At 36.5% G+C, this 27,576-nt stretch overlaps 2 protein-coding genes across 3 annotated transcripts in view; both read right to left on the reverse strand.

Moving 5' to 3' along the window:
- The window catches only part of LOC142335950 (uncharacterized), a 390,664-nt gene that overhangs the window by 146,068 nt on the left and 217,020 nt on the right, over positions 1-27,576 (reverse strand). The window lies entirely within an intron of this gene.
- LOC142335951 (tRNA dimethylallyltransferase-like) overlaps positions 6,878-27,576 on the reverse strand; it is a 237,720-nt gene continuing 217,021 nt past the window's right edge. The window contains exons 2-3 of one of the 2 annotated variants that reach the window (XM_075384366.1): positions 20,533-20,678; positions 6,878-8,219 (exon numbers count right to left, since the gene is read on the reverse strand). In XM_075384366.1, coding sequence (XP_075240481.1) covers positions 7,057-8,219; positions 20,533-20,674 — 1,305 coding nt within the window. In that variant the 5' untranslated portion in view covers positions 20,675-20,678 and the 3' untranslated portion in view covers positions 6,878-7,056. Of the gene's footprint in view, positions 8,220-20,532; positions 20,799-27,576 lie in introns of those variants that run through there. The other variant, XM_075384367.1, reaches the window with a different exon arrangement.

Raw genomic sequence — 27,576 nt, forward strand, 5'->3', positions numbered from 1 at the left:
TTTTTGAAAAAGACTTGGGCTTTTTTGGGATTCGCAAAAAATAATTTTTGGGTTTTTCTATCTGTTCCTCATTTGGTAGACAATTATGCCAAAATTGTGGATGGGCGGGGTCGGAACCTTATGTGCCATTGCACATTACCGAGCCGCCTTGTTTTGCTATAAGAACTTTCATACGATAAGAATTATAAGTATAACTAAAAACTATTTTTTCGAAAAACTATTTACGCGAATCATTTATACAAGCAGCTCTAAAACATGTGGTTACTAGGGAAGCAGCTATAGAGCTCATCAGAAAAACGTGGTTTTCAGCGGTTTGTTCCTCCATCCCTCTTTAAAGTCGAGTTAGGATCATTACCCTAGTATTTTTTATCACAGCCAATTTTTCCCATTTGATGTTTTGCAGAGATAATAAATGCAACAATAGAAAAATGAATCGATCGTCGAAGAAATTTTCAACCCTTTAAGAAAAATTCTCTCGATCAAAATTTGAGTTTCGAAGTTTACAAAAATCACTGTTTTTCACGCTTCAGATACATTTACGTACATATAGATAATTGTAGAGTAGGCAACAAAACATCTATAACTTTTGACATTACTTTTCAAACAGTTCAGCATTGGAGTAGCATCAATTCGATAATATAACACAACAGTTAAAACTATAAGAAACGAATGATCATATACAATTCGGGATGAACTTTCTTTTTTAAAAAAATCCTCATTAGGAAAATTGATTTTTCCGTCACATGTTCAAGCTTAAGAAGGAATTATGCGGTTTTAATTTTTTATTGAAACTAAAAAAAATCGAAAATCAAATTTAATTCTATTGATTTAAACTAAATTTCACATTTTCCTCAGCACTTTTTATCGCTTTTTAAGAAAAGTTACTCCTAATTTTTTAAAACAGTTTTCTATTTATTGTTCGAGGAAGTTTTTAAAACCTTTGGTTTGTCATCTGAGAATATAACCAGTTTCATATTATTGATTTGTACACATGCAAAAAACCATAAAATTGATAAAAAGTTGCTGACATTTATGTTTAAAGCCTGAAAATTTTATCTGGGTCACTCAAATTTATCCATTTAAGCCTGAATTTAAGCCTGAAAAACTAAGTTATTGGTCACTTAAAGTAAATAAAACTCTATAACTATTTGAGACTTTCATAAAAACTTTAAAAAACCCATTTCTTTGTCATGAAAAACAATCCATTAAACCATTTTCAAGCCTTAAAACAAGTGTTTCTGCCCTATAAAACTGAAAGCAGCTGAATAATGAAAAACATTTTAAAATCAGCGAAAAAAGCTTTAACTCTGGTGTTAAAATGTCATACACAATTTAAAAAATAACCCAAAAACATTAGCATAAAAAGACATTCCGCGTAGCACAGTAGCCATTTAAACTATGACCGACCTTTAAAACCGAATGAAGAAAAATTGCTGCATTCAAGGCCAAAAACACATTTTTACCTTCCATTTAGACCTTACAGCAGTTTCAGTACATTGAGCACCTAAGGGGCTATTAAAACCAGCTGAGGTCCTCCACTGCAACCTAACGCCTGCCGAGCTTTAAATGTTTAACCCGTTTTAAACGCTCAAAGTCATGGAAAAATTGCGAAAACATCTTACGAAAAAAGACAGAGCAACAATACAATCCAAATCTTTGGATTGTAAAAAAGGAGCTCCATAATAGCCGACTGAGAAGATGAGGGCGGCTATTACAAACCTTTAATCATAGCTCAAATGATTGCCTCGTTCAGATGTAAAAGCAGACTGTTCAGTAGTATAAGGTAAAGTAATTCAAGATTTTTCTATATTTTTTAACGACTACAAGCTTCCTCGGAAAATTTACATGCTCAAATCCTAAAAACAATTTCCAGAGCTGGCTAAACTTATTTGTCTAGACCAAGCTGGCTAACCCTCTATTGTCTAGACCAATTAATTTTTTGGTGCTCTATATTTGTAGGCTGTAGTTCTCTATCTTTGCCTTAAAAATCTGCACCTTTTTATTGTGAAAATGGTTTCTAAACTGCTGGTAGTCGCATTCTTCCATGTTTTATTTTGAAATTTCATGGAACAACCTGTAGTAAAGTTCGCTGTTGCATATTTTTTGGGAAGACGTCATGGTATCAGAAGAGTCGAAATAGAAGAAAAATCAACATAGACAAATGAAGGTAGTTTTTACATACCCTTCAAACTTGTAATACTCGAAACGTTTCAAAAAATTCTGCTTTGAATTGTCACTTTTTAATATTTATATCAAGAAAAATAAGGTAAACTATTAGGGTAATTGTTGAAAAAGGGAGTTCACGAGAGTAAAAGAAGCAATCAAATTTTTGAGAAAGAATTCTGTATTGTTTTTTTTTTCAAAAAAAAGTTCTGTAAAATTTGAAAGTCAATTTGAGTAAAATTTAAGTCAATCCAAAAATATGTCTCATCATTAAGGCATTAGAGCTCTATCGGCAGGGCAAAGCTTTTAATCAAAAGGTGTTTTTCATCTTAGTACTGGAAATATAATATATAACAGTCAAACACCTGAGGTTCTACATACTCGAATATTGAAAGTTTCTATGATGCTTACTGATAATTCTTCAATTCCTCTCTCGGTTTCCTTCATTTGAACAGAAAACAGGTTTCAAAGTGTGAGCTTGAACAACTATTTCTTTGAAAAGTTAGATGTTAAAATCTCAAAAGTTGAGAAACTTCCTAACAACGAAATTGTTAGTTGATTTTTCCCCGTTTAACAAATGTTCTCGACAATTGGTCCGCTTCGCCTTATCTAAAAGAATTTTTATTTTATGGTAATTTTACAAACAGACTAGTGGTATCTTCAGCTGTTTCATATTCTTCTCGCCTGGTCGTCTAGAAAACCTTCGATCGACTTCAAAGTTAACATGTCACGAAAGCGTGATTCACATTAAAACATTTCTATTGAGTTCTTAAAATCCGAAGATAAAGTATTACCAGAATCGTAAAAAAACGTGAGCAGTCTTTATGGCAAAAAAAATTTGACATCGTTTCTATTATTTTTTAAAAACAACAATTATCTGACAATCATTAGGACAGAAGATGGAGCTTAAAATGATCACATGGCGGCACGTCAACCCGCTCTTGTAGTTCGAGAAAGAAACAGAATTTTTCTTTTCGGGTTTTGACAACCTGCTCGGTATTTGACATGGTGGAACATAGAAAAGGCAGATACGGCATTTTTTCCTTCGGTTCACTTTAAATGAATGATTTTTTTATTGTATAGTTACTTCAATTCCATTAGTAGGAGTTGAAATACAGTGAAAAACCTCATTACAATTCATTAAGTGCATCACTGCCTAACGAAAAATATAAATGGGTCTATTTTTACGGCAATTCATACATTACCTTAAACGATAGCTTCAGTAAAGGAAAAAGGTAAAGTGGCCCGCTTTCCATATAAAAACTCAGACCGACGAATTGACCAAGTATGCAGAAGACAAAAAGCTTTCCTTAGGTTCCATCAAAGTAATCTTCCGCTAATTAAGGCTCAAATGATAGATTTCTAAACACTATTAGGAAAATCTTACTGTAATTCATTCGAAATTTACCGTTAGACAAACACTGGCATAAAAAATGGAATAAAACGCAGCCACGGAGCACATAATTCGAAATTTGAGAACCAAAATTAAGTCCTACCTTTTTTGACGAAAGAGACATACATATTATGATTTGAATTATTCTGCACGTAACAAAAAACCATAAATTCACAGCTCTTATATATTCCTCTCAAAAAGACAATGGAGGCAAGTCTAGATATAAGCAACACAAGCAGTAGACTGGCGGGAAGAGGCATTAATCTCGCTTCAAAGCATCCTTTCAATGCTAGTCACGGCCGCTCAATTTCAATACACCCGGTTGGCACAATAAATGTCACATGCAAAATGAAAGTATGGAGGAATGAATTAGGCTATTACGCCATACCCCCTCTCCCCGTCTGCTCTGACACATTTGATCTTTTCGCAGACTTGAATAATAGCACGACCAGTCTCAATTAATCCACAGATGTTCCGAAAAGCTCCTCAAACAAGAGCCTGTCTCAAAAAAAGAAATAATCAACGTTCGCAAAGCGACATAATATGCAATTGAGCTCCAATGTGGTTATTTGAATTCCAAAGTTTTCCACCTTCACTTCCATTTAATCTAAATAAGCGTAAATAAGCCTTTACTCTACACGGTTTAAATTTAATCTTAGAATTTGAACTTTAACCAGTCGTTTTCGAAACGTTCGCTTATTTCAACTTTATGTGGGACACTATACATATACTCGTTTCTAATCGATACTTGACTCAATTAAGACATATATCGCTAATTTTTTTTACTATTTCCAAAGTAAGATCAGCTGGTACAGTTTTCAAATAATGTTAGAATTGTTTAGTCGCTATATGTAATCGAGAAATACAATTCAATGATCTAATACGCATCAATTATCGCGCGGAACAAGCAAGGCTAAACAGAGCCAATAATGAGATATTTTGAGAAATGAAAATATTCCGAGCTCTGCAATTAAACCACAAATTGAAATTATATCACCTCTTTAAAGAGCGAAGGAAGTAGATTTTTGCACTGGCTAAGTGAACACCTTCCACACGTTTAAATTTTCACATCAGTTTTGTCAAGTTTCTAGAGTTCTCTTCTCCAATATTTATGGTCGTCTTCGAATTCAGAAATCTTCGAAGACGATTTAATTTATTTAAAATAGCTAATATTTAAACTTTTCAAACACAGCTACTGAATAGACTGCTTCTGGAAGCAATTTCATGAAGTTGATTTTAAAAAATATGACAAATTATACTTTGGTGCAAAATTAGTAAACTTTTGTGTTCTTATATCAAATTTCCATATCAAAACTTTGGAGAACCCGGGCCTTTCCAGAGATAAGTACCATGGGAGCTGCTTTACCACAGCTGATTAAATCTTATTCCGAGAGAAAGTTTCGATGTTTGACAAAAGTACGGAGCATTTTTTCTGCCGTCTCTTGAATAAAAAAAAATAATTCTATCCATTTCAACTTCTCATGAAAACCGTCTGAGCAAATTGCAATTAAATGACTTCCTTAAAATTGGCCACTCAATTTTGCCAGTAATGTTCAATAATTTCAGACACAATAATTCAGCAAAAATTTTTTGTTAAAAGCACTTCAATATATCAACTCTCCCGAGGATCATTCGCTTTGCAACAAAAGAAATTTGGAAGAGCTTGCTTGAAGACAACAACAAAATCTTTTCGCTTCGAAGAAATCAATGAACAAACAACACCAGAAAAGTCTTATTCCGAAAAAAACAGTACTTTTGATGGTTGACATAATAACGGAGCAATTTATTTTGCTTTCCATTGTGAAAGTTTGGATTTAACATAAAAATAACTTTTTCTATCTTAGCCATTCAAACTTTTCACAAAAAAATTAATTAAAAAGATTGACCTCTTAACTTCGTCTCTAATCAGGAAAAATTTTGAGACTGGTTAAATTCTTAAAATTTTTTGTCCAAATTAGCGTTTGTTTGATAATTCAGCACACCCAAGGATCATCCACTTTGGAACCAACTAAGTTGTTGATCATTTCTGCACGAAAAAAAAAAACAATAAAAACAGAAAAAAAGTTCAAAATTTTCTGACAATTTTGAAGCATAGTTAATATTGCGCAATTTTTAAGGCTAAAATATGCTCCAAAAAGTATCCAACCAAAACAATTCCAGCTAATGATGCCTAGAGCAGTTCACAGGTGCTACTGACTTAAAATTAACTTTTTGATTTTTATCAAGTGTTAATTCAGCCAAGGATTATTTTTACCATCCGGAAAAGTATGAATATCATAGAACCGATTGCTGTCGGTTTTGGGGTGGAAAAAGCAGCGAGAAAACAACTGACTTCTAGTTAAATTTTTCTAAATTTTAAGGGAAAGTCCCAGATTTTGAAGACATATCTCAAAAAATCCAAAAAAAAACTTTTTTTTGTGACGAACCGACTAACGTTGGGCAAGAACTCTCAAACGACTGGTTAAGTGTGTAATAAAGTTGATGAGGGTAAACGGAGAGCACGTGAGTGGAGGGGTGTGGTTAGTAGGTGAGTGTATGGTTAAGAACCGACCGTCACACCATGACTTTATGTCTCCTCAACTATTTAAATCTCATAATTAGGAGAGGAGACTAGTAGGGAATAAGGCTCTAAAAGAACTGCTCATCGAGTTAATTCATTCCAGGCTTTCACTGTTTATACCGGTATTGAGGACGAAAAGTCAAATGGTCAGACGAAAAGCCGGTAGTACGAAAAATTGCATTAAAAACACCAACAGAGCTAAGCTCATTGCTACAAATTTGCCCGAGAGCAAAAAGAAAAATTTGTCTCCACAAATTGTTCCGAATCTTACCACTCACAACATTTTTTTGGTTATTTTGAGGAGGAACAAAAATGCCGTGCTAGCACAGAGCTTCCTCCCTTATTGCTTAATGTCGAAACAATGAAGTCTTTTTGAGAAAGCACATGTTCACTTTATCCACAAATTTTCAAAAAATGATTTGCATTCAGCAAGCTGAATGTAATTGGCCTTGCAAACTTTAAGTGCCAGCGATAAACAAAAAGCCTAATTTTTCATTTTAAATTGAAAAATTTATCCAAAAATTGATTAATGCAATATTGAAAAAATTATATTTCAATTAAAGACGAAAACATGCAATTCTAAAAATACCATTTATATAAGGACAAAAAGATTTCAAAATGCAGAGACGCCCATGCGCCTTTTTCTAACTGCAGCAAGCAAAATTTATGATTAATTCGGAGAAATCTTCCATAAACAATTGGAAACAAAAAAAACCTGGATTTATTTAAATTACAAGACAACTCAGATCGAACTTAATAACTTCAACTGCCAACCTTTATTATAACGAAAAAAGAAACCATTGTTTCCACAATATTTTTTCAAACTCAACATTGCTTAATATTGGTATATATACTTTAATTCCAAAATTATCAACCGAGAAGATATAGCACCAATTCAAATCAAACATAAGGGTTAAAACTCATGTATTCAATAAAACTGTCATAGATTATCCGATTTTTCTGTTAACGCGTTTAACGTTTCCTTTTCAGCAGCTAATTTTCTTTTCCTGGATTTAGCTTTATGAGCCTTGCCCTTCAGATGTTCATGGAAGCAAATTTCCCCAATTACAACTTTTCCATCACAAATATCACACACAAACCGTTTGTGAGGGTCTGTCTTTTCTTCAAACAACTCTTCAATAGGCAAGTGGGGACATTCGGTTCCATTCAAAAAACTATCGACAATCTCAACAGCCTTTTGGTGAACATTTTCACTCCAATGCTCGAGATCTGATGAATCTAGACGGAAAACTTTTAGTCTGTTTTCTGGATCACCATGTCTTAAAATGCGTTTATTGATCCACTTTAACTGCGCTTTTGAGTATCTTACTGATCGTTGCTTTAACAGCTCCACAGCCTCGTTATAGAACTTCAGCCCAGTTTTTGTCTGTCTTTCTTCAATAGGAAGCGAGAAATACTTTTCGAATTCTTTGAATCCCAGAACTTGAAAAATGCCCGTTTCGAACCCTTTCTCGCGTCTTTTCTCGTAATATTTTGAATGAAAGTCTTCCAATTCTCGCAACAAGCCTTCACTAATCATCTTTTCCACACGATTACGGATCCGCGTTTCCAAAACATCCGGTTTACAATCAATCATGAGTCCAATGCAATTCGGAAAACGCAACTTTCCTCTCAACAGGCTGTTTGAAAACTCATCTGAAGCGACAGAAGCATGCTGGTCTAAAATTTCTTCCGAAAGTGACCTTTGGCCGCTTTCGACATGACGCAATGCTGTTAGAATCTTTCTTCGATTATTTGGATGTAACTTTTCTGCAGTAGCTTTGTCTAGAGTTCTTAGCTTCTCATATAGCACTGCAGTTGTCTCGGAAGTAAACTTGAAATTTTCATCTGAGTTTGCATCACTTTTTTCAACTTCCATGGCTGAATCAACAGTGAAATTCCACAGCAAGGACTCGATATAGTAATTCGTTCCTCCGACAATTACGGTCATCTTGTTTCTCTTCCTCAAATCCTCAATGATACCTAAGCTTTGACGCTTGAAGTCCTGGACTGTAAAAGTCTCGCATTGCGGATCAAGGAAATCAATAAGATGATGGGGAGCAGTTTTCATCTCATCTGGTGTTGCTTTAGCAGTCGCAATATCTAAATATGAAAACAAAAACACCATCTCAAGAAGGACAAGTTCACACCACTTTAAGGACAAAATAAACCTAATCGGCAGTTGGTGATTTGACAGATCGAAAACAGTTAAACAGACAGTAGATCGAGAATTAAATTTAATTCTGAATGGCTGTAATTAAGCTCGATTAGCAAGCTGAGATATAGCATAAGCGCATTCGGCCCTGCCTCGTGGTCCATCACCATGCCATAGCGGCCCCTGGGACTTGATCTGAATCTATCACAACCGAATATGTTATAGGCTGTAGCATTTGTAAGTACTCCTGATTGGCCGATGCAAATTTGAATTTCGTTTTTGATCTATTGTCCCAATTAAAGCTTTCAATCTATTGTCCAAGCACCTTCCGAAGTATATGGTTTCTGCTCTTGAAGTCTCACCAAATTATTTTCCATGCAATAGCAGAGCAATCAATAATTAGTTTTTTTTCCTGAAAATTAGCTCCAACTCCTAAGGATACCAATAGCCATTAGGCCTAATAAAGGGCCGCTTCAGAGTTTCAATATGTTTCTCAGGCAAACGAGTTTACTAAGCTCCAATTTTCTTTTCACTGACCAGGAAGTTTTTTTCTAAATTTCCGACAATTATTATTTGCCCACTATTTGAACTTGATATGTTGGAGCAGAGAAAATTATGCAATAAAACCTCTTCAAAGCACCAAGGACAATAAATCAGATCTTCACTTGTTTACTTCAATAAAAGGTAATGTCTAGGAATTCCCTAGTCTAGCTCAAAAGACCACCTTTCTCTGTCCCAGAGTAGATACTTTTAAAATGATGGCCTTCTCTAATTTTAATATTAGACAATTGTTACGGCTGATATTAGTAGTGAAAAACTAAAAATATCTTTACGCACGTTCTGGTTCGTTTAAAGCTTTAGAAACTTTTCTTGACTGTAATTTCCTTAGGATTTTCTGCAAAACTTTAAAATAACTTGAATTTCGTAACTCAAAGTCATACAACTCCAATTACACTAATGCTAGCTCTGTTAGTAATATGTTCACCAGATGACATTTACGAGTGGTAATTAAACATTACATAACTGACATTTATAGTTAAATGGAGTATTCTGTTCAGGAATTTAATCTGTTTACATAGCAAATTATTAAGTAAATATGAAATTAACCATATTAAGACAATGATTATGTAGAGAAGTTGAACGTTAAACATAGCAATATGGCGTGATAATTGAAGGTTCATCAAAAACTAACGTAAAACATTTCTGACACATTTGACATCTAAACAATCTTTAAAACAGGAAAACTTAATGTATTATTCAAATATTAACTAAAGTTTGTTCATAACTGAAATGGAAAGTATGAATTCGCCCACATATCAAAAGCTGTCATAATTTTGGCATTGCTCGTGACATTTAGAAAGCGTATTGACACAACGCAACTGATTGATCGTATAATTATATGGCAAAAACTAGATGGAATTCGAAAAAGGGAAAATCCGCCGTTCAGGGTAAAGTTGCAAAGTCGATGAACGAAATGAGCATCGAGACTAGCACCAATGGTTAGAGTATCAAGTGAAAAGTATGCCCAACCCCCCCTTTCAGGGTCCTAAACTCAAGTCCCTAGGAGCTAGAGCACTTCAAAAATACAGCACTTTTTCAAGGTCACCCGACTATCGGAAACGAAAGTTGTGACCTTGAGATGAAAACTATTGAAACTGAAAGCACCGCATAAGGGAATGAGAATACATATGAGAAATATACACCAGTGACCTTGACGGTCTTGCACCAAGGTTAAATATTATTTTTTCCAACATTTTAGTATGTTTTTACATTATTTCTAATATTAAAAATGCATTATTGATCGAACTTGACCCAATTCCGTCGCTCTAGCAACTGAGAATTGCCGGTAGAGGGCATAGCTATATACTCATCATAAAACGATCTAATAATTTGATATAAAAAATTTAAAATATTAGTTTTGACCGCAACATAGCCGGCCCAGTTTTTGGTCACAAATCCAAAAATAACATCACTTGCGGTCACAATTTACAGTGATCAACTTCACAATAGGTCTTTTGTAGCTACCCGTTAGAGTTTTTACTAGCGCTGATCTGGCTATTTGGTCGTCACTCTTATGAACTTCTTGAATTCTTCCTAACGGGAAGTTGAATGGATGCACATTCTTATCGACTATCCAAACCAGGTCACCAGTTTTTGGCTCGATAAGTTCCTCCTTGGCCCACTTCGTCCTCTGCTGTAGGCATGGCAAATACTCAGACATCCAACGGTTCCATACGGCAACTAGGATGCTATGTTGACCTCTGAACAGCTTTCTATAACTCGCAGTAGTTCCAGAAAACAACGCATTTGGCCAATTAATGCTAATTTGACCTATCAGAAAGTGGTTTGGTGTCAGTGGCTGTAAATCGGTGACATCTCCACTAACATCCGTAAGTGGTCGGTTGTTCATTAACTGCTCAACTACACAGAGTACTGTGCGAAGTCTGTCTTCAGTTAAGCTCTGTTTGCCGAGAATATTGTACAAAGCTTTCTTGCAAGATTTCACAAGACGTTCCCATACACCTCCAAAGTGAGGAGCTGCAGGCGGGTTGAAGGTCCACTTGATGCTCTCCTCTGCCAGTCTACTTGCTATTTCGTCTTTCCTGAGCTCCTGGAAGGCTTCCTTGAACTCTCTAGCCGCTCCAACAAAATTTGTTCCATTGTCAGAGATTATTGACTGAGGTTGACCTCTTCTTGCAATGAACCTATGAACAGCACCAATGCAAGCTTCAGTGTCCAAGCTGTCAACCAGTTCCAGATGAACAGCTCTAACACTCAAGCAGGTAAAGAGACACACCCATTTCTTCATTGTACCTCTGAACATCTTTACTTCAAACGGTCCGAAATAATCGACACCGGTATTTGTGCATGGTCGGACATTATTCGTCACTCGGTGTGTCGGTAAATCACTCATCTGTGGAGTTTTACCGCTAGTAAACAGTCGACATGTTACACAATTGTGTTTCACTGCTCTCAGCGCGCTTCTTAATCCAAATATCCAAAATTTCTTCTGTACTTCGTTCCGAATATACTCCACCCCTTCGTGATGAAAAATTTTGTGCTGATAGCTCAGAAACAATTCGACTGCTCTATGTTTGCTAGGCAAAATAACAGGGTGTTTTGTCTCGAATGGTAAATTAGTTCTCCTCAGTCGTCTTTTTGCTCTCAGGACACCGTTAGAATCAATGAATGAATACTTTACGCTCTGATTGATTGTTTTCTGTTACAAGATATGCTACCGCACAAAATGCGTCCTCTGAAGCATCACCGAAAACGTGTAACTCATTTCGAATGTTTTCGCTCGACGTTTCATACCATCTGCTGACTTCAAACACTTCACCGGCATTCAATTCTCTTACCCAATCCGAGAATTGATCACTGAGCTTCTCGTCGATAAATGAGTCCCATTGTTGTCCTCTTGTCTGCCATATGCCTTTCAGGATTATTCTTCCACGGATAACAAATGGAGCTAGAAATCCCAAAGGATCAAAAACGCTAGAGACAATTGATAGCACTTTTCGCTGGGTCCAATATTTTTCAGGCTTAAACTGTAAACATCTGCATACTTTCAGCGTGTCGGTTTTATTGTTCCATTCTAATCCAAGAATCGTCAGGGCCTTGTCATGTACTTCATCTTCATCAAAATTAGTAGCCCACTTAGTTAGTTTGAAACCACCTTTTGCTAAAAGAGCAATTAATTCTGCTTTGACGTCAGCAGCTTCTTCCCGACTCTGCATCGAGACAAGTAGATCATCCATATAGAAGTTATGGCATGCTATGTAACTAGCTCGATCTGAATTTTCAGCATTGTCCGTTGCACATCTTTGTAGCGCAAAGTTTGCACAAGTTGGAGACGATTTAGCGCCAAATATATGTCTATTGTACTGATACGTTACTAATCGGTCATTTTCATCTGACCATAGAAATCGTAGAAACTTTCGATCTTCCGGTCTGACTTCAACTTGAAGGAACATTTCTTCAATGTCGGCACTCAAAGCATATCGGTTCTCTCGGAATCGTGCCAAGATTCCCATCAGACTGGCTAGCAAATCCGGACCTGCTAGAAGCATGTCGTTGAGACTTTTCCCGCGAAATTTACTGGCTGCGTTACATACTCTCCTCACTTTGTCGGGTTTGTGAGGATTCAAAACTGGGTGATGTGGTACATACCAGACTTGTTGATTGATTGTTGCTGCCAAGTCGCTGCTAGAAAGAATTGAGATATATCCTTTACTAAGATGTGAGTTAATTGTTTCTGTATATTTTACTTTAAGTAATTCGTCTGTCTGTAATCGACGCTGCAACCCTCGAAGTTGTCCCAAAGCTGATGAAAAGTTGTTGGATAAAGCTGCTTGTTCACCGTTCAATAATAAACCAACTTCATATCGTTCGCCGTTGAATTTGATCGTTGAATTTAGAATCTCGGTGGCTAGTTTGTCTTCTTTTGTTCTCTTGTCGGCAACTTTAAGTGTTCCGTAGGACTCCATATCCCACCACTTCTTGACAACTTCAGCTAGTTTCATGTCGTCAATGTTGGCTACATGACACGCTGCGCTGAGTTTTAGCTGATTAATTGGAACTGGACCACTGACTGTCCATCCAAGTGGTAACTTAATAGCCCACGGTTTGTTCTCACTGCCATTTTTGTATTCAACGGGTCGAATCAGTTCATAAGCATTCTGGCCTAGAATGATCGCAACTTTCTTCAAATCGATCTGCTTGAAACCCACACACTTCAAGTAGGGATACTTTTCTTTCATCTCCTGGACACTGTAAACGCTTGTTCCAACTTCCAAGTTCTTTTGACTGGGAGTTGTGAGTAGCTTTCCTTTGTCCTGCATACAGTTAGCCGGCCCAATTGTAGCCTGAACCGCTCTGCATGTTGTAATTTGTGTGCCGTGAATTCCAGTAACATTTAACGACACTGGTTTTCCACGTATTTCAAGCTTTTCTAACAAGTCTTCATCCACCCAAGTCTGAGTGGACCCCGTGTCACAAACAGCAAGAGTATCTTCGAACTGTCCTTCATCTCCGAAGATTCTGACACGTGCTATTTGCATTAAACCTCTTATTGACTCCACATTGCTGGTTAAATTAGTCACTTCAGTCTTGTTAATAGGTTTCAAGTTTTTCGACCTTTTCTTGTAGTGAAGCAACTTGTTGTGGGTTTTCTCACAGCCATCAACGCCACAATTTCTTTTCCTTGGACAGTCTTTTGCTGCATGGTTATCAGCAAGACAACAAAAACATAGCTTCTTTTCTTTAACGACATTGTATCGTTCATCTATTTTCATGTTCTTGAACTTATCGCAGTTCCAGACCCTATGATTTAAACCTTCGATAGGACATTTGTTTTCGGTCCGAGTTTTATCGTCATTTGAACTGAAGGCTGAATCGCTGGGCTTTGGATTTTTCTTGAAATCAGGTTTCTTACTGAACTTTGTCGTTTGTGTTTCGAATTTTGACGATGTAGGCAACAAGCAATGTCTTCAAATGGCTCATTTTCTCGTCTCGACTAATACTGCTGCTGTGTATTGTAGACAGAAACATTCCACTCCATTCAGGCCAATCCAATGGATTACCATCAAATTCGCGCAATTTTAATTTTGGCAAACTTCTGTTACCATTGTTGGTTGGTTGTGAAAAGATATCATTACCGTTGTCCCTTGGAGACAAGAATGAGTTTGAATAGGCGTATCTATCAGGTGAAAATCGTCTATCTCTGCTTCCCAGAGGTGTACTTTGAATTCTTGTTTTCTGCTCAAATGGATTTTCGATATCTTCTCCTGAACTGTACTGCTGTTGATACTTTGTTAAACGATTCGAATAACTATCTGTCTTTAAAAAAGAACTTGATGGACGCTCCACTTCTGGCAGTTGAACTTTGAGGTTTTCTGCGTACTCATCGTATTCCTCGTGAAGTTCTTTCGGGGAAAATTCGTCATCAGACTCTGTTTCATTTGATTGTTTAGATTTGTCAGAAGTCTCTCCAGAAGAACTTTCTAATTCGGCTTCCATCAAGCGAAGTTGAAGTTTTTCCTCAACTTGTCTCATCTGTTCTTCGTGCTCTCTTTGCTTTCTTTCAAACTCCATTTGAAGCTTTTTGGACTCGATGTTGGCCTTCTTTTTGGCCTTCTCCTGTCTTTCTTCAACTTTCTGGAGCTTTAGCAATCTCTTCTCCTCCTCTCTTGCAAGCTTGTTTTCCAATGAGTAATTACCAGATTTACCCACTTGACTTGTGTTTTGAGTCGGCCTGTCGCTTTTCTCTTTCTGTGAGCCACTGCTCACAAGGTTTACGCCATTGTCCTGAGGGGTACTGTCCGTTAGAACTGCTTCATTTGGAGCATCTTCCGCCAATGTGGTGAATGTGGAGACTGAAACTTCTCCAAACGAAACCATTCTGTTTTCTGATGCTGCTGCTTTTAGATCGAAAAGATTCAAAATGTAGCATTTGTGATCCGTTAGACGACTTCTATAGTCCATACATTTCTCTGTTACCTCAGAGCAACCAGTCCCACCGTGTTTGGCCTCTACTTTACTCAGCTGATTGAGTAACTTGTCTTCTTCTTCGAACTATGCGTCAACTTCAGATCTAGCTCGAGCAAGACGATAGTTTCCTTTCAACAATCGTATCAACTCTTCTCTTTTTCTTCTGAGTTGGTCATACTTCTGATTCAAATTAACCAAGTCCAAAGAGTGCTCTTGACGGCCACGTCTGAATGGAATGATGATTTTTTGTTGGGAAGATGCTTGTTGTTCTGATGAAGAAGGCATCCACTTCTTGGCAACCTTCTGAGATTTTGTCGACTTCTTGAACATTTTGATAATAAATAACAAATATTATCTTTTTAAATGTCCGGGGAGAATACGGACCATTAATGTTACGGCTGATATTAGTAGTGAAAAACTAAAAATATCTTTACGCACGTTCTGGTTCGTTTAAAGCTTTAGAAACTTTTCTTGACTGTAATTTCCTTAGGATTTTCTGCAAAACTTTAAGAAAATAACTTGAATTTCGTAATTCAAAGTCATACAACTTGACTCCAATTACACTAATGCTCGCTCTGTTAGTAATATGTTCACCAGATGACATTTACGAGTGGTAATTAAACATTACATAACTGACATTTATAGTTAAAGGGAGTATTCTGTTCAGGAATTTAATCTGTTTACATAGCAAATTATTAAGTAAATATGAAATTAACCATATTAAGACAATGATTATGTAGAGAAGTTGAACGTTAAACATAGCAATATGGCGTGATAATTGAAGGTTCATCAAAAACTAACGTAAAACATTTCTGACACAACATTTGACATCTAAACAATCTTTAAAACAGGAAAACTTAATGTATTATTCAAATATTAACTAAAGTTTGTTCATAACTGAAATGGAAAGTATGAATTCGCCCACATATCAAAAGCTGTCATAATTTTGGCATTGCTCGTGACATTTAGAAAGCGTATTGACACAACGCAACTGATTGATCGTATAATTATATGGCAAAAACTAGATGGAATTCGAAAAAGGGAAAATCCGCCGTTCAGGGTAAAGTTGCAAAGTCGATGAACGAAATGAGCATCGAGACTAGCACCAATGGTTAGAGTATCAAGTGAAAAGTATGCCCAACCCCCCCTTTCATGGTCCTAAACTCAAGTCCCTAGGAGCTAGAGCACTTCAAAAATACAGCACTTTTTCAAGGTCACCCGACTATCGGAAACGAAAGTTGTGACCTTGAGATGAAAACTATTGAAACTGAAAGCACCGCATAAGGGAATGAGAATACATATGAGAAATATACACCAGTGACCTTGACGGTCTTGCACCAAGGTTAAATATTATTTTTTCCAACATTTTAGTATGTTTTTACATTATTTCTAATATTAAAAATGCATTATTGATCGAACTTGACCCAATTCCGTCGCTCTAGCAACTGAGAATTGCCGGTAGAGGGCATAGCTATATACTCATCATAAAACGATCTAATAATTTGATATAAAAAATTTAAAATATTAGTTTTGACCGCAACAACAATAGTTCGATTACGTGTGCGTTGAACACTGGCTGATTTTGAATAACACTTTTTTCGTCGTCGCAACTTATACAACATACTCACATTGGCAGTTCTTATTAAGGCATAAAAAGACCCACACCGCCTTAGTACTACAGTCGCCTTGATGATTCCATTCACAGAAGGGATCTAGTAAATAATGATAATAATTCCGATTAGATTTCATTTGGTTATTGCAGCTGCGCTTCCGTAGAGAGCTGTTACTAAGAAACAATATTGGTGAGATTTCGGTTCTTTCGCTACCATCTTTAACTAATTAAACAACCGCAATTTTTAAAACATAGTTGGTAGATTGCCGGAAAATAGTCAAAATAGCTCTGTGGATATGTAGTCTCAAAAAGACACTAAAAGAAAGAGACCAAAAAACATTTTTTTTGATGATGAGATGTGAGATTTTGATTAGTAATATGTTTAAATTATTGCTGTTTCTATTAGCTGCTCTTAAATAACCTTCCATTGGAGTGTCACACGCTCACCTGATTTTATCTCTCTGAAATAAAGTGAAGAACAGTCAAATTAAGAACAGTCAAATTAAGAGTGCGGGAGTCATTTTTGAGAGTAAGGTAAGTCACATGTGACCGAAAACTTAATCACGCGAATGAACAAAAAATTCGCTCCACCAAGAGCGAAAAATCACGTCACGCACGCAATTCAATTTAAATTATATGAACGAATGAACAAAAATGGTCGTAACAAAAATCCTGAAGACGAAATAAAAAAACAGCAGGACAAGTCCTGACATGCAATTCAGAGAATTTTCAGTGACTATATAAAATTAGATCGATAATGGACAATGATTGGATTAGGAAAACTAGTTAGAAAAGAAACCCATCCAAAAAAATGAAGAAACAGTAGAAATCAATGTGAAAATGCCGCATGTGAAAAAACGACTAGCGAGAAAGCAAATTTTTTTAACACATTTTTCTCACTCTACTTAAAATTTACAGTGAACAAATTTCACGTCGCTCCACTCGCTTTTTCGCTTTATTTCCTGTTTCGGCGTGACCAAAATAAATCACTCCAATTTGACTTCAAAAATCAAAAAAATGTGTGAACAGATCTTAAAAAATAACCGAAAGACTTCCAAAAACGACTCGTAGTAGAAAAATGACTAACCAAACATAATGAATCTCCTGATTGATTATGCTAATCAATTTGAAACAACAACAGGCCTATTAACAACGAAAAAGCAATTGAAAACAAAAACTGATAAAGAATATGATAAAAAATTCATCACGAATTGGGGCTCCAAATTAACTAATGGCAAAATTCGATCCACATAGTTAGTTCGCATTCAATAAACAACTGCCAATTGACAGAAGAAGCGACAAAAATATGTCATATAGAGATATACTGATAATACAATAGAGAAATATAATATAATGTACGAAAATGTAAAACAAACATTTGAACAAAATTATCCACAAATGCTGAAACGGCAAACACGGCAAATAATTGGGCAAATAACTTTTATTACTGCTTCTCTTCAGGCTCTTGCCAACCTAGCACCTGGCAAAAACTTATTTAACAACAAAATACTCCAAGAATTTGAGTTTTAAATATCAAATTTGAGTTTTAAATATCAAATTTAAAACTCAAATTCATAATTAAAAACAATTATATCGGAGGCCAACTGAAACCATTAAAAACGCTAATTTGAACCACAGAACACCCTAAATGCTACTAGAAACAAGTACAATATGGTAAAAATAGCTCAATACTAAATCTAAAACATCATTTTTTTAAATTTCAGATGGTCAAAAAAAGCTTTCAAACGCACTGTTACTGGTTTGGGTAAACGATACAAACATTTTTGACAGATGAAATTGGAGTTAAAATTTTAAAAAAATTGCTTTGCAAATGCCGCACGTGATTAAAATCCGCTCGCAACGAAAATTTTTTACGCCTACTTTTCTCGCTCTCTCATAAATATAGCATGAAAAGAAAGCCACTCTCTCTTCTCTCTGCTTTGCAGCAATTTGACCTAAACACTTTGTTTTCACGCATTCCACTTCCTGTTTCAAATACACTGCAACAAAATTACCGATCAAAAAAGACGCTCCACCAATAACGGTGTCCAGCAATAACGCTCCACCAATAACTCTTCGAGTCAAAAAGACAGCATCCCAATAGAATTCAAATCCTTTGCATTGTAAAAAAAACCAAAAGAAGGCCAATATTAACCCGAGCTATCGCTCTGCGGCTACAAATCATATCAATCAAACATAAGGTGTTTCTGCCTATCGACTTTGACGGGGAACATTTACTGCCACTGTGACTGCATATCCTTTCCCCGTAACAAAGAGGGACAACGTTATTCTGAGGCTCTCTATACTGGCTGTAACTATGGGCCTTTTGAACAACTATTTTTCTCCTAAGTATATTGACGCCTGATTTGATGACCAGCAGATTATGTTATCTGCACGGTGGCTATGGCAGAACACAAGAAACTGCTGCTTCCAAATTTTACAGCGAGTCGTTCCTGGCGGCTTGTATGTTCATCCTGTGCGTTGCTAATAGCTTACACTAAATCATAGTTACTGTCTGGTACGCAAAGAAATTTCGGACTTGGTTCTATATATATCTTATTTGAACTACTGATTCGCAGAGCTCGAATGACATCACCATATTTTAGAAAACTTCCAATTTCTCTACCCTAAATAAAGTGCCTCTTGGGCATCTCCATTTTGCAACATTTTTGTCAAGGAAACTTCTCGGCTTTTGTTGTTGTTCAGTAATGAATAGTTAGTCTGTAGTTCAGGCAACCTAATATCACTACGCGTGATGGTAACCACTGCAAACGGGCACGCCTCACACACTGGAATGTCATCCGGAAGCCCCTGACCAGTTATGGCACAAAGTGCGCACGCAAGGCTGGCCAGTTGAAAACTTTTGTTACTTTGTTGTTCAATTGGGCTACTTTCCATAGCATGGGTTATTGTTTTTTTTAGTATAACGTTTAATGTGTGTGCATGAAAAGTTTATTCTCTTCTCTTATTGGACAGTAAAGAGCTGGTTTGAATTATTTTTTTTACCATGACTCCCACTTTTTGCGACATTGAGGACAGGGTTGTAGAAAAATTACAAAAATTCTATAGACAGAGCTCTTTTATAATGTGAGGTGCCCGTTTCGCTCCCTCATTCACGGTGATATTCTTTTTAAGACTTAATAATTCCTTAAATAATTGCCTTAAATTAGTTCAAGGCCATATTGGTTCTCAATTTTTACCCAGGTCCGTAGTCCTTGGTTTATCCAAGGGCAACATATAAATGGTTTATGTTTATGCCAGACAACCAGGTGACATGATAATTAATTACCAAGATAAAATTTGCCTTAAAAACTTTAATATTAACATTTTAAACTTTCTTGGCCAATATTGTAAAAGAATTACTTGTAGTCAAAAAGCCGTTGCCAATTACTTATTGCAAATATACTTAAGTGAGATTAACGAATATTTTCGATGGACCAATACTACCCGAGGAGGTAGAGATTTAAGGAAAGATACGATCCACAAAACACCGAGATTCAGTTCATTAGAACTCTCTAATAAATACCCTATAAATCTTCCTAAAACACCCTAATTAAAATTTATTTAATTCCTTATACACAAGTAACATCTTTGGTAGTAACTAACAATATTGATAGAAATCGATTTCATTTACAAAACCGTTTTCTCCCTAATATAAGCCAGAAAAAAGTTAAAACGTATATAAATCATCCAAAAGATGGTAGGACGCATTCGAAACAACTCAAGGGAAGCTATAATTACCCGTATTTCCATCCACTTAAAATTGCATTGAGAAGCATCTAAATAGCTACAAGATAATTGCCATAAGTATGTGGTCTTAAAAAACTGCCTAAGGACACTAAGAAAAAAACTCAGAGCGTAACACAATCCGTTTTGCATTAAGAATTCCGCTAAGACTCGTAGTCTCATGATCTCAGACTACCCAAGACAGAAATCTAGGAGCATAAATTGCTTATCAAGTCTCCAATTTGCATTGCTTAGGGTCGTTGTATCTAGAACGTTGTAACTTCGTTTGAGAGCAATAAAAAAAATAATGCGAAAAACGTCAGTTCTGTAAAGCACAAAAAGTCTAAAAAAACTTTATTGTTGCTGCAAATAAAATGCATCTGAGCTGCGAGCACAAACAGAAAAGATCAGTTTTAAGGATCACAAACTCTCACCTAGTCCTTTATATATCTGCATTGAATCCGCCGATATAATTTCGGCAGCATACCTCTCTGCCAGACCCAAGGAAAGCTTCGTTTTTCCAGAAGCCGTAGCTCCTAATATAGTTACGATCATGCTTTTATTAATACATTTCATTCAAAATCTGAAAACAAAAACATCAAGTTCATTCCGATGCAAATACACAAAAACTTTCAACTTGATTTTTTTTCAATCAAATTCGCTAAATTGCCCCATCTAAATAAGCTAACTCAAAGTTTAAATATATTTGGGTTAAGTCGGCTTATGAATATTTTTTCCGGTCAACGTTTAGGGTGCCCCTCCAAGCTTAGTAGTGATATCAAGCTTAATTGAAGGCTAACACAATTGACACAGCCTTCTTTACTAGACCTCCTCCTCTGTTGTTGTTGTTGTTGGGGATTTACAGTTTTCACTGAAGGGATTTTCGTCCCAGTCGTCGTCTTAGAAAATTGTCCTATTATTTCTGCAGATCTGACAGTCACAGCATAGATGCCAGCTACAGATGTTATTTTCGTCGAATCGCTCGTTTACAAACTTCCACATGAAATTTAAAACTCGATTTTTAAGGCTTTTTTCGTATTAAATTCAGTATTTTTCTATTCGATTTGCTAGTCTGCATGTACGGAAAAAGAAATCATTTCTAGCCTTTTCAGTTCTGGTTTTCGGGAGCTTGAATAATTCATTTGTTCTCCCTTTTTCTGAATTTTGTTTCAGCATTGGTAAAAAGCTATCGTCTTCTGTCAATTTCGATAAAAGTAGAATGTCATTTAGTTGCATGAACATTGGTAGTGGTAGTATGTTAAGAAGTCTCAGTTGATTTGGATCCATTTGACTATCTTTCAAGCTTTTGAAATCTTTCTGTGATATAACATCAACTGCGAGTAGCATCCAATATAGTAATCTTTTGGGCAAAAGTCATCATGTACATATCCAAGCCGACTTTGCGATATCGGTCGGTGAAGAAACAAATACAGACAGTCCAAACTTCAAGAAAGCCCACTATGTAGAAATGCGAAAATCAATTTCATAGGACTGGCCACAAAACAAACCAAACTGATTTGGACCTTGGTTGGTGTTTGTTCAAAGCCGGAATGTTCACATTGATTGAACGCTTCGTGCCGATTTCAGGTAAAAGGAAGCAAATTCCGGCCTCACCAGAACCCAAAAACACTGTCTCTACTGCAACGCAAGAACAGGATGTGGAAGATCTACTTGACAGACAAGTCGAGGGCCAGATACAAAATGTATACCCAAATCAGAAACCAGATCAGAAAGTCGAACAGGGCAGCGGCCATTCGCCAAGACATCGAGGTGTCGCTGGCAGATGGAAAAAACCCAAAATAGTTTTGGAACCTTTTAAACAGAAGACTTAGGAGCAGGGAAGGAATACCAAGCATGCAAAAACCTGATGGAACACCTTCTGCAAATGACAAAAGGAAGAACTGCACGAATCCTCTATGAAGTCAGGAGGTACAGTAAGGAGCCACTGTCTCATATACTTCAGCTCTCATGGGACACAGACAAAATACCAAATGACTGCAAGGAGGCGGAAATATCGGCAAAATACAAGAAAGGGAAAAGGTCTAACCCTGACAACTACAGACCTGCAAGCCTGACATCAGTGAGCTTTAAGATCATGGAGAGAATAAAACGTGAGTCGAGTAGTATGTCATATCTCAGCCACAGTCAAATCCTTGATTAAAGGTAATTTGGATTTTTAGGCGGCAAATCGACACAGCTCCAACTCCTTGACGCAATTGACCACTGGACTGATAATATGGACCATTGGAAAGACACTTAATTGATTCATCTAGACTTCAGAAAGCGTCTGACAATGTCATTCTTCGACGGAATTCTTCGAAAATTGAAATCAGTGGCTTCTCTGGAAACGCATTCGACTGGATCCAGAATTTCAATTCTTGCGCCGATATTGTTCATCATGCATATAAACACCATTGGAGAGAATTCCAAATCAAACATTCTACTCATCGCAAGCGACGCCAAGCTCTACCGTCGGATTGACACATTGAACAAAACAATTCTACAAAAGGATCTCAAACGCCTTGAAAATTTCGTCAAGAGAAACTCTACTACAAAATCACGAAGAGAAATGCATCTATTTGCCAATCACCAGCGCCAGCGTTTTGCCAACAATCGAGTACGCCCTAAATGGTGTTAATTTGAAAATAGCCAACGCGTAAAACGATTTGAGTATCTGGATAGACAACAAACTAGACTTTGACAAGCATATAATCACCCAAGTTAAAGCAACCAATGGGATCATTGCCCTAACAAAAAGTGCTTCTGCAACATTACAGCAGTACAAGTTGGCCATTTGACCCCATTTTGACTATTGCAATCAATATTAGTACCCGCACATGACAGTACATGTCAATTTGACCGAAAATGTCTAGGAAATAGCCACGAAATTAGTCAGCCAGTGGAGAGAATTGGTTTATGGATCAAGACTAAGATACTGAGTATTCCAACGCCTGCTCACAGACGGAAAAAGGCACCCTGATAGAATTGTACAAACTAATATTACGATGGCAGTTGGAGTGACAGATTGTTGGAGCCCAACGCCAGGATCTCCAGAGGATATCAGTAGAAATTGATGTAAAAAAAAACAAGAATTGAAGCAGACGGAATTGCTTTACTGTGCGAGCGGCTAAAAAACTGGAACAATCTGCAGAAGAGGTCATTTCTTGCCCCAGTCAAAACATCTTAACAAGAAGACTAGAAAGGCACTGGGTTGACATCCGCACAATCAAATGAGATATGGATTGGCACGATGGAGCTGGTCTCAGAGGCAACGCCTCTCAACTAAAGAACTGGACCTGACCTGACCCGATATAGGGTGTACTCTCATTAAGGTGAACATGCTTTAATGTTTTTTTTCTTTGCGGGGCTATAATGGGAAAGACAAAATTGATGTTGGATCTGTTCTGACCCCTCCAAATTATGTGTGGCTTTATAGCACGTTCTAATTAAACTTGCTTGCCGTGTAAAAGATATAGGAACAGATACAAGTTGATAGATAAAAGTTGAAAAAGTTAGCGACGCCAATCAAAAAATTTTGCAAAAAACATTCAGAGAAATTTTAATAAAACTTGTTCCGGCCAACTCATTGCACAGAAGCTTTTTCTTTATGGCCTTTTATAACACATATGAATTCCTTTGACTCCAAACCAATCCATTTAAAACTTAAATTTAAAGTGCAAAAATTATCTTATTGATTGAGTTAAGGCATTTACGATCAAAATTTAATCACGCAAATGAGCTAAAAACAATGGCTTAGGGGAGTGAAAAAGGTTGTCACGCGCAAAAAACCCGCTAGTGAAAGGAATAAGTTATTCAAAAAATTTTGTTTTTCAGCTTTGCTGTGTGAAAAGAACTGCAATATAGCTCCATTCAGTTCACAGCTTCGCAGCCATAAAAACACGTGCGCTTGCGGACAGATAAATTTTATATGCCGACCAAGCTGGGGATGCGGGGCGAAACAGACAGAAAAAATAGCTTATATTTCGTGTCATCTGAAGCTCCACTACCAAATACTTGAGGAGCCACTACCAAATAGGAAAAAAGATTGGCCGGTTAATACTTACCGGGCAGGTTTTCTAACGTAGAGTAGTTATCGACGCCGATCAAAAACTTTGCGAAAAACATTCAGCGAAAATTTAATAAAATCTGTTACGGCCAACTCATTGCACAGAAGTTTTTTCTTTATGGGCTATTATAACACATATGAGTTCTTTTGATTCCAAACCGATTCATATAAAACTTAAATTTAAAGTGCAAAAATCATCTTATTGATTGAGTTAAGGTATATACGATCAAATCTAATCACGCAAATGAGCTAAAAACAATGGTTGAGGAGAGTGAAAAAGGTTGTCACGCGCAAAAATGCCGCTAGTGAAAGGAATAAGTTATTCAGAATATTTTGTTTTTCAGCTTTGCTGTGTGAAAAGAACTGCAATATAGCTCCATTCAGTTCACAGCTTCGCAGCCATAAAAAACACGTGCGCTTGCGGACAGATAAATTTTATATGCCGACCAAGCTGGGGATGCGGGGCGAAACAGACAGAAAAAATAGCTTATATTTCGTGTTATCTGAAGCTCCACTACCAAATAGTTGAGGAGCCACTACCAAATAGCAAAAACAAATTGGCCGGTTAAAACTTACCGGTCAGGTTTTCTTACGTAGAAAGAAAATTTTCGTTAAGGCTCTTCAACATCTACATGAGTAAGCTTCCTCTAACCCTGGAAGGTATAGACATCAAATCTTACGCTGACAATATAACGTAAAAATATCTCAACACACGTTGAACAATTACTCGACATAATAACATCCAACCTTATTATATTACACGACTGGATAGAATTAGGAAAAAAAAATTTTAACTGAAAAATCAAGTGCTACTGTATTAAAAATCTGGAGCAAGGAGACCAAGTTTAACCCACACCTCGCTATCAACAAATCACTAAAACCAGTAAAGTCCAAAGTGAAAACAATTGGTGTCACCTTGGATATTATGCTCAATTTGGGAAAACATGTAAGGAGCACCAAAAAGAAACTACAAAAATGCAATTATATAATGAAAAAGATTGCTGCTAGAGACTGGGTTTGCACAAAAGGGACCCTCAGTGACTTGCAAAATCTATCGTTTGGAGCATCCTCAACTACAGTGCTCCCATTTGGGCCTCCACAATTATCAATAGAAACTGGAATCAACTGGAAACACTTTATTAAAAAGCTAATCACGCAAATATTGGCCGTTTGAGAAAATGTCTGACGAAAATGACGTACGCAACGAGGATGAAATGCTGCCTGTTGAGGCCCACACAAATGCTTGAGACAATTTCTGGACGGTTATCAGAGCCGCCGTACCGATCATAAAACAACCTCTACAGCCAGCTTTTGTCTCATTATACTAACACTAAGTGAAGCTCATTAGGACTGGGTGAAACAACACAACAACAATCAAGCAAACAAATCTCAAAAAAAAAAACAAAATTGCGCTAAAAAGCATTCGCCTACACCCAGCTGAACAAAGGCAACAAGAAACTAGACAGAGCTCCACCAGAGAGCGCAGAAGGAGAAAAAATGGTCTCCACCTTGGAAACCAAGATTTCCAGCCAATTACTCAAAGTGCATAATTTACTGACAACCGACACTATGCAAATTACAATCCGACTATTACTCCAATTACTCAAGAGACTAGCAGATTTTCACAAACGTTTCCTTTATATCCGCCAAAAGTTCCAAAAGAAGGCCGTCAACATTAACTGCACCAGATCAGGATCCACGCATTAAAACCAACTGGGCATATTATCTTCGCCAAGAGTTGAACTTGTCAAAACTCCATCAAGCGGGCTCACCAAATCTTGACCTATTTGCAAATTTTGGTGTTCAAAAAATCAAAAAAATAGACAAACTAATTCTGCTTGTTCTGCCTTGACAAAGCAAACAAAACAATTGTTATTGAAATCACTTAGTTTGATTGAATCGTAAATATCACTCCTTTCTTTTAAAAAAAATATTTCTACCACAATCAAACACAGTCTGAGATTTATATCACTTTCAAACATTCAACCAAATTGAGCTCTATCCCTTATTGGCCAACTGGTGACAAGAACGGCTAACATTGGTTACAACCTGTAATCATTTGGGTGTGTTTAGCTCTTAATATGCCCTTTTCCGATTGATGGAAACTCAGAAAACATTGGCATTGTTTTCAAACACCGTTGAAAAATAATATTGGCCGAGAAATTTGAACAGAATCAATTCGTATTGCTTTCTCCTACTTTGACGTAAAGTTGATAAACTTATCTCTGACATCGTGCAGAGATTGTACACCTTCTGGAATTAAATTGAAAAACATCGTGACTACAGCAACATCATGTTCGCCAACTTCATTTGGCCACGGTTATTTACATAAGTCCTTACAGACAAAAAAATAGCCCAAAGCGATTGGTGACTGGTCAACAAGAATTGACAGAAATGTCTCAGAACTGACTGGTTTCATTGTCTCAAAACTGTTGCACTTTCTGACCCGGTTTTCATTTTCTTCATGAAATTTTAACAAAATAAAGTGGAAACATAATTTTAATTTCTTAATTTTTTAAATCTTTTTAAAAATGGATTTAATCCCATTAAAAGCTGAAATCAAAAATTGCTAACGCGTAATAGCTGTTTTTCGAGTGATCATATGGCTTTGCCAAAAACATATTCAAATCCTCAATTGCCTTCTAAGTTGGATTCATTTAAGTTAATTTTTGGTTCCAACTTTATGCTAACCTTCTTTTTCAAGGGGAGAATCGAGCTGCTTTGGAATCCAGCTGCTTTAAGGTGTCAGTTTTCTTTATCACTTTCACTTGGTTTGGCACCACTGTTTTTCAATATGTGATTGGTGGCTTTTTCCAACTTCTTTGCCTTGTCTGTCATAAGTTCCCACAGGGCTGTTGAGTACATTATATACTCATTATAAAGGCGCATAGCACCACTTTTTTCCGAGACTAATTTTGTATTCGGGGTGTTCTGGATAAACAATGTCTTGAAAGAAGAAAATTTCCTACTGGTTTTAGATTTTCTGTTTCTTTTTGCGCCTACTGAATCAGAGGTTTTGTTGATTATGTTAGGTAGAAGCTATTGTAATTAGCCAGTTGTTGGGCTATAAATTAATTCGATTCTTTCTGTGAAATTTTATTCGTAGAGTCATTATATATTTCATATCTTTGGAAGTTAAATCAAAACCTGCTCAGCTATATATTTTTTCACATGTTTTTGCACATTTTTCTAATATTTTTACCGTTCTATAGTTAGATTTTGAGTATCAACATAAAGATTTTCAAATTTCAAAAGGTGCATATAGCAGACCACACTTTTTGATTGTGTCTGTTCTTTTTGCTTACATAATTTACTAATGCGAACCTAAACCCCCAAAACGATAGAGATTATCCGCACCATTTTGGCAATTATGGTCGTTTTTTAGCTATTTGAATTTAAGCGCCAATGAAAA

Source organism: Convolutriloba macropyga, chromosome 3 (genome assembly GCF_964194025.1).
Source record: "Convolutriloba macropyga chromosome 3, txConMacr16.3, whole genome shotgun sequence".
NCBI classification, from domain to species: domain Eukaryota; kingdom Metazoa; phylum Xenacoelomorpha; order Acoela; family Convolutidae; genus Convolutriloba; species Convolutriloba macropyga.